Source organism: Chiloscyllium plagiosum, chromosome 37 (assembly GCF_004010195.1).
Source record: "Chiloscyllium plagiosum isolate BGI_BamShark_2017 chromosome 37, ASM401019v2, whole genome shotgun sequence".
NCBI classification, from domain to species: Eukaryota; Metazoa; Chordata; class Chondrichthyes; order Orectolobiformes; family Hemiscylliidae; genus Chiloscyllium; species Chiloscyllium plagiosum.
The window spans coordinates 26,593,487-26,601,735 of NC_057746.1; the positions used below are offsets into that span (position 1 = coordinate 26,593,487).

The 8,249-nt window shown below is 41.7% G+C and overlaps 1 protein-coding gene across 3 annotated transcripts in view; it reads left to right on the top strand.

Annotated features, from left to right (window-relative positions):
* The window catches only part of LOC122541175, a 16,027-nt gene extending 9,157 nt beyond the window's left edge, over window positions 1-6,870 (top strand). Inside the window, exons 6-7 of one of the 3 annotated variants that reach the window (XM_043677799.1) lie at window positions 1,200-1,234; window positions 5,841-6,870. In XM_043677799.1, the coding sequence (XP_043533734.1) occupies window positions 1,200-1,234; window positions 5,841-5,972 (167 nt within the window). In that variant the 3' untranslated portion in view covers window positions 5,973-6,870. The remainder of the gene's footprint in view (window positions 1-1,199; window positions 1,235-5,840) is intronic. The other 2 variants (XM_043677798.1, XM_043677800.1) reach the window with 2 other exon arrangements.
* Window positions 6,871-8,249: the final 1,379 nt, after the last annotated feature.

The following is an 8,249-nucleotide window of genomic DNA, read 5'->3' on the forward strand; positions in this document are numbered from 1 at the left end:
ACAAACCAGGGAAGTATAGACCGGTGAGCCTGACCTCGGTGGTGGGCAAGTTGTTGGAGGGAATCCTGAGGGACAGGATGTACATGTATTTGGAAAGGCAAGGACTGATTAGGGATAGTTAACATGGCTTTGTGCATGGGGAATCATGTCTCACAAACTTGATTGAGTTTTTTGAAGAAGTAACAAAGAGGGTTGATGAGGGCAGAAGAGTAGATGTGATCTATATGGACTTCAGTAAGGTGTTCGGCAAGGTTCCCCATGGGAGACTGATTAGCAAGGTTAGATCTCATGGAACACAGGGGGAACTAGCCATTTGGATACAGAACTGACTCAAAGGTAGAAGACAGAGGGTGGTGGTGGAGGGTTGTTTTTCAGACTGGAGGCCTGTGACCAGTGGAGTGCCACAAGGATTTGTGCTGGGTCCTCTACTTTTTTTTTCTTTTGGTAGGGAGGATGTTAAGTGCTATCAAACCAAGGAAGTAAATGAATTTGGGAACAGATGACATGATATATCAGACTTGAGGGGAAGTATGGCTATTTTGTGTTCCCACATTGCTAAAAAAAATTAACAATGCTGAAAATGCACAGCAACATCTGAAAGCGGCAGAATAATTATTCTTTTAAAATGGAGCCACAGAGGGGTGGTGCTAGAAAAAAGTATCATTGTGTTAGTTGCAGTGGAGAAATACTGTTATCTTTGCATTTCCCCAGTTTTAGTCATTGTAAATTTACATTTGATTAACCGAAAACTATGCAGAGAAAATTAGATGCCTCACAGGTACACTATGTTCTAATGTTATCCACACCCCAAAATAAAAGTCAATTTGCAGAACATTCAAGATCAATCTTAAGCAATCCCACATTTGAGTTCACATGTATGATAATGTATACAAATCGATATAGATTCTGTTTGCTATTTCTGTTTGCGACAATGTCAGTTCGTAGGTTATGATTACATTGTGCTACTTGACAGTAAATAGCATCACATTTTCAAAAGACCAGTAATGAACATTGTTCTAAGTACATACTTTGCAAATATGAAAGATGCAGTAATTAATGAATTTTATTTGAAGGCTGAAGAATTTAGCCATACAAGTTACCAGATTAGGTTGGGTAAAGATATGGATGGGCTGTTACACTTGTGACTTTCTGCATTTCATATGTATTTTTGCAAACCCATTGTTATTTCTTTCCAATAGAGTCTGCCCCATCAAATAAGAAAGGGAAGCACGCTGTAAGTAGGATCCTATTGGAACATTCTATCATTAAAATGTTATGAGTGCATTACAACAGAAGTTGGCCATTCAGCCTGAATCTGTCCTGCTATTCCATATAATCATGGCCAATCAAACACTTCAATGCCTTTTACCCACCCCACCCCCTGAACCCTGCAAAACAACCGGTAATGAGAAACCTATGAACCTCTACCATAACCATCCACAATGACTGAGCTTTCATAGCTCCCCTGTCATAGTGAATACCAAAGGTTCACAGCTCTCTGAGTCAGAAACAAATCTCATCATTTTGGACCTCATTTACACTCTTCTTTTTTATTCACGATATCCTCTTATTCTAGATTCTCTAACCATAGGAAATATCTTTCCTGCATCTATATTGACTATCTGTTTGAGTGTCATCTATCTATCAGACTTGGCTATCAATCCAGATTTCATGAAATCACTTCTCATTATTTAAACTCTAGAGAATACAGGCCAGTTTGCTCAATCTGTCCTCACGCAACAGTCCCACAACCCCAGGAACAAGCCTTGTGAAACTTTGTTGCACTCCCTCTACAGCAATAATACCTTTCTGACTTGAAGAGACTAAAACTGCAGACAATACTCCAGGTGAAGTCTAACCAAGCTCCCATAGAATTGAAGCAAGATTTCACTACTCCTGTACTCAAACCTTTTTGCCATGAGGGAGACATTCTTAATAGATTGCTGCGCCAATGTGCTTGCCTTCAGTGATTTATCCCAAGTACACCTATGATCTCTTTGTGCACTTATACTTTCTAAGCTCTTTTTCTTTTAAGAACATTGGTTCCTCCTATCAAAGTGCTAACTTTGCCATGTTTTCGCCTCTTCACCAAGCCTGCAAATGCTTTACATCTACTTCACAACACACAGTTACACTTAGTGTTGTATATTTGCAAATTTGGAAATATTCCATTTGGTCTCAACTCAATATAATTGATAAATATTGTGAACATCTAGGGCCCAATTGTTGCGATACACTTCTGCCAATGTGTGAATTACCTATGTATTCCTAATCTCTGATATCTATCTGATAACACATTATTAAGGCTGTGCAGGACAAATCAAAAATCTTCTGAAATTCAAATGACTATCAAAAGGCTTCTGAAAATCTAAGCAGATCTTCTTCATTGGCTGCCTTTTATCATTTTTAAAAATAATATTTCAAACATCTCGAACAATTTCATCAAATGTGATTTTCCTACTTGCATTTCATGCTATACCGGGTCAGATCATTATTATCTATATATGACATTCTTTCTAATTGATTCAAGCTCTTTCTCTAATATTGATATGAGGTTAACAGGCCTTAGTTCCTTGCTTTCTCTCTGACTCCTTCTAAAGCGGGCACACTTGATACTTCAGGAATCTTCCAAACTGCAGGAAGTTTTGCCAAATCTATATAATTTTGGAAGATAATCATCAATGCACTGGATATCTTTAAAACTACGACCACTGACACTCTGGGATGCACAATATCAGGTTTTGGAGATTCATCAGCTTCCAGGCCCATTAATTTCTCCAGTACAATCTTCTTACTAATGCTAATTTCTTTTAGCCCTTCATTCTCCATAGCCATTTGGACCTCTAGTTCGAGGAGATTTCTTTAATGTTCTTCAGTGAAAGCAGACACAAGTAATCATCACAAAGCTTCTTTGTCATTTCCCTATTTACTATCTTAAGTTCTCCTGACTGTCTGTAAGGATCCAGTATCTATAGAAACTATTTCACTTTTTTTTTTGTAGTTGTTAGATTGCATTCATATTTTATTTTCCCTTTCCATGTCAGTTTCTTGGACCTCTAAAAAGCTTCCAATCCTCAGATTTATTATTATTTCTGACAACGTTACAGGCTTTTGTTTTTAATCTTATACAATCCAGAAGTTCCTTTGTTAATCATGTTTGATGGATCCTTTTTGCATTTTTCCATCTTGAACTAATAATTGTTGTAACTCGTGCTAATTCTTTAAACACTATCCTTTGCTATGTATAGTTATACCTTTGCATATAATTACTCAATTTGCTTCAGACCTTTTTTTTAGATTAGATTAGATTCCCTACAGGGTGGAAACAGGGCCTTCGGCCCAACAAGTCCACACTGACTCTCCAAAGAGTAACCCACCTAGTCCCATTTCTCTCTGACTAATGCATCTATCACTATGGGCAATTTAGCATGACCAATTCACATGGCCTGCACATCTTTTGTGCTCCATGTCTTAATAACTTTCTTTAAACAAATTTAGCACCCTTGTTTTATATTGAAATATCTTACTTTCAAATGTCATGTAAAATGCTATCATATTGTCGTCACTCATCCCTAAAGTATTTTTAGGACAAGATTATTAATTGTTCACTTGCGACCATATGAGACAGTGTCTAAAATCCTGTTTCCTTTGATTAACATCTTTCAAGCCTCGTGAAACAATTTCTCTAAATTTACTTTATCAAAATATTTCATGAGTTTGGATAGTTTGATTATAGAATCATAGCGTCATAGAGATGTACAGCATGGAAACAGAGCCTCTAGTTCTGGACTCCCCAGCTCCAGGGAAAATACTTTGTCTATTTATCCTATCCATGCCCCTCATAATTTTGTAAACCTCTATAAGGTCACCCCTCAGCCTCCGACACTCCAGGGAAAACAGCCTCAGCCTGTTCAGCCTCTCCTTATAGCTCACATCCTCCAACCCTGACAACATCCTTGTAAATCTTGTCTGAACCCTTTCAAGTTTCACAACATCTTTCGGATAGGAAGGAGACCAGAATTGCACCAGAGACCAATATTCCAACAGTGGCCTAACCAATGTCCTGTACAGCACAACATGACTTCCCAGCTCCTGTTCTCAATACTCTGACCAATAAAAGAAAGCATACCAAACGCCTTCTTCACTATTCTACCTCCTTATGACTCCACTTTCAAGGAGCTATGAACCTGGACTCCAAGGTCTCTTTGTTCAGCAACACTCCCTAGGATCTTACCATTCAGTGTATTAGTCCTGCTAAGATTTACTTTCCCAAAATGCAACGCCTCGCATTTATCTGAGTTAAACTCCATCTGCTTGTTCTTTCAAATGTTCTACTTTAAGGAAATAAAATGGCTATCCTACCTATTTGAAATCCTGATGCCATTTCCTCATATATCCTTTCCAAAGACTGAACAGCTTTCTTTCCAGCTAGAATCACTACCATGCAAAAGGACGCCATTCGGCCAATACCAGCCTTCCAAAGAACATCCCACCCAGATCTACCACCCTATCCGATCCCCATAACCCTGTATTCTCCATGACTAATGCACCTAATCTACCCATCCCTGGACACTCTAGACAATTGAGCATATCTTTGGACAGTGGGAGGAAACCGGAGCATCCATAGGAAACCCATGGGAAGAATGTGTAATCTCCACACAGACAGTCACCTGAGGCCAAAATCGAGCCTGAATCCCTGGTGCCATGAGTCAGCAATGCTAAACACTGAGCCACCGTGCCAAGTAAAACAACATCCCAGTGAGCAACCTAAAGGAAATGGCACCACAGGATTTCAAGTCTTCAAATTTTTATTTCAACAAGCTAAACGAAACATTGACTTTTTTTTTGTAGTTAACTGATCCTTTAAATTACAGAGCTGAATTTCCCCTTTTACTTTTTAATACAACCAAAAATCCCACACATGGCTGTATTTTATCTTGTGTCTTAAATAGACATTCAATACTTCTGAAATCAGTCCAACAGCATTTTTTGCTCCTAAAAATGTGTTTACATTCGTTTTCATTGCCATCCTGGAAAATTTACTCCTAGAACTTGTGGGCTGCACGGTGGCACAGTGGTTAGCACTGCTGCCTCACAGCGCCAGAGATCCGGGTTCAACCTCCCTGTGTGGAGGTTGCACATTCTCCCCGTGTCTGCGTGGGTTTCCTCCAGGTGCTCCGGTTTCCTCCCACACTCCAAAAATGTGCGGGTTAGGTGAATTGGCCACGCTAAATTGCCGGTAGTGTTAGGTGCAGGGGTAAATGTAGGGGAATGGGTCTGGGTGGGTGCGCTTCGGCGGGTCGGTGTGGACTTGTTGGGCTGAAGGGCCTGTTTCCACACTGTAAGTAATCTAATCTAAAAAAAACCTGTCTTTCAATATGGGGGGTTCCCTGAAAATGCTCCCTCCAGCTCAAGCTGGGTGTATCCTCCAGCCTCGTTTAGACCTTCACAAATTTGATATTTTAAAAATATCTGATCTGAGGCATTCATTCATATTTTTGTCTCCTAGACATTGGAGATGCAGTCTCTATCCTTCTACGCCATATCTTTCCAGATAGGCCCCTCTGTGAAGTTTAATATCATGTTAAGAGAAAAATCTGTTGAGTGAAACTACAGTGGCTACTCCTGGCTACTCCTCCCTCTTGTCGAAGTAAATTGGGGAGAATGGTGAAAAAGGCAGGAAAGTGGTTTGAAAATTGTGAGTTCAGCCACAATCTCATTCCTGGGATGTGGGCTTCACTGTTATGGCTAGCGTTTTCTCGCTCATCTGTAGTTGTCCTTCAGCTGAGTGGCTTGGGAACAACCGATCTCACCATTCTCTGTGACCATTGTTTTCAAAGCACCGAGAGGGAAAAACTTCGAGCTCCTGTCAAGAGGAGAAGAGAAAGAAGAAAAGAAAACCCAAAGAGCACCATAGGAAGGAGAATGCGGACTACGTCCATGTTGGGCCAAGCCATGGCAGACAGACCTAACCTCAGCAACAGAGGAAATGTACAACGACTGCTCAAACATACATTACTTAGGATCCTCAGCCACGCCACAATCTTTCCCGAAGGCTAGAGACGATTTCCTTTTTTTCTGTGTTGTTTTAATATTTCGCTTGATTCCTGTCACGTCAAAAATGAATAGGTAATCATGCCAAGGTTACAGCCCTCCAAACCCTATTAGTCGCCATTTTAGAATTCATGATTTGCACTGAGGGGTGAAGATGTTGGACAGTGAAGTGGTTATAAATGGAAATGAATACGTTATTTTGTTTGTGACATTATGAATAATTGGCCGGGTGCTTGGCCTCCCTGCTCCCCAGCCCCCTAAGCCCCTCCTCCACACATCACCCCGAGTGCATATTTGTCTGCTCTCCAGTCACTATCACCCCGCATTGCCTTCAGCGGAAATCAGTATCAAGCGTCCTTCAGAACCCAATTCCATCCACGGGCGTATTCGGGTAAAGTTACCTGGGATCTTGGCTGGTTGAGTCTCTACTGATCCTTCAGTCCGCTGCTGTTTTCAGCGGGTTACCCACGCCCGCTTTCTGCACTGAGGATGGAGAGGCAAGGGGTAAGAGTCAGTCCTATCCGACCTCTTTTAAGCCAGTTCAAATTGAGCCAGCTAACAGATCCAACCCCACTCCTCAACTCTCGTGGAAGATCACTTGACCAAGTATCAACTGGAGTCTTCCTTTCATAAGTCAGGCCGGGAGTCAGCTGGGATGACGAGGCGGGGGGTGTGGGGGGTGGGGACTGTCCTGGTCACCTCACCTCATGTCATATCCAACTATCTCAGGGGTTCTGCCAAATCAGTTGGGAGTTAACGAGTGGGAGTTTGTGTAATAAAGTATGTATTGATTGTTGAATTTTGCAGAAGCTTTTTTGTTGTAACACCTACAAATGCAAAGTTGAGCAAAACACTTTGTGGTGTGAAACGAAAGCAATTAGCAATTTTATGTCCCAACAGTTTATGCTTTGGTGCGAATCGTCTCACGGTATTCTGGACTAGGTGTTTGGCTTATTTATTGACACAATCTTTAAGAAACCTGACATTTCGTGATTAATTTATTAAGCTCCCAGAGCCCAGCATTGCTGAACGCAGTCCTTGTCTTTCAATGCATGGCGATGCAAGGCACAGGAACATATTGTGCATATTAAACCGCAAAGTTCTTCCTCGTGTATTACCTCTACAGAATTAGGGGATTTCGTCTTGCTGGGATCCCACACGTTCTTCTGCCCCTAGCACCTCCAATAAGATACCTACGCCCCTCACTGGGCTTGAACTGAATTGTTTTTTGAGCTATTCCCGAGACAAATTGAAAGTGAATTGTGTGTTTAGATTCGCATTTGGGGCGGATCAGATGAGGGTGACATATTTCCTTTGCAACTGGATGGGTTTGTATACTTTAAGCACTCAATCGCAGATTTTTAAATGGAATTTAAATTGCACTAGATACTACAATGGGATTTCATCCCTTGTAGCATTATACCGGTATCTGATTTACAAGGCCACTGACATTACTACTGTACCTGCTTCTGTTCATTTTCTTTTCATATCCTTCTCTACTTTCCCCTTAAAAAAACACCAGGTTATTTGGCTGAAATCTGCACTGAACGCAAAATTAGCCTTTAGGTGTAAGAAACGGCAAGATTACCGTCGAATACTGTTTCAAAACCATTTGCTAGCGGCAATGATTAATTAGTGCAAATTGAAGAGTAAAGTACACAAGCATAATTTTTAAGTGAATTCTCTGTTATCATGCCGAGCAGTTGCAGAAATAGTCACCCGCATCGAAACTCACGCGTATTGAATGGTGTGTGGGTGCAGAGAAATGAATGTGTATGTTTTGGCGGGGAAGGGGGTGGCGGTGCGGATGGTGCCGCACAAATTACCGCGCCCTTTGGTCTGCACTGGCTCCCCTGGTTTGCTTCTTTGCAGACCCTTCCCGCTGTTGTTGCAGCCACCGCCGGGTGTTTGCATCATCTTTGACAGTTCTGATGTCAGCGCTGATCGACGGAAACTCTGACTGGCGCGCCACTTGCCGATACTTCTGGACAGGCTGTTGCTATTGTCCAGCGTTTTCGCGAGGCGCATGGTCAGAGGCGTACCGTCAGAGGTGCTATGCTCACCTCAGCCTCGGTACAACGTTGTGAAACTTCCGGCTCGTTCCCGGGCTGGAGCTGGGGGTGGTTGGTTGTTTGAGGATGTGGGGTGGGATGGTTCCTGGGAGTGCAGGTGTCATTTTCTTTTGCTCGATCTGG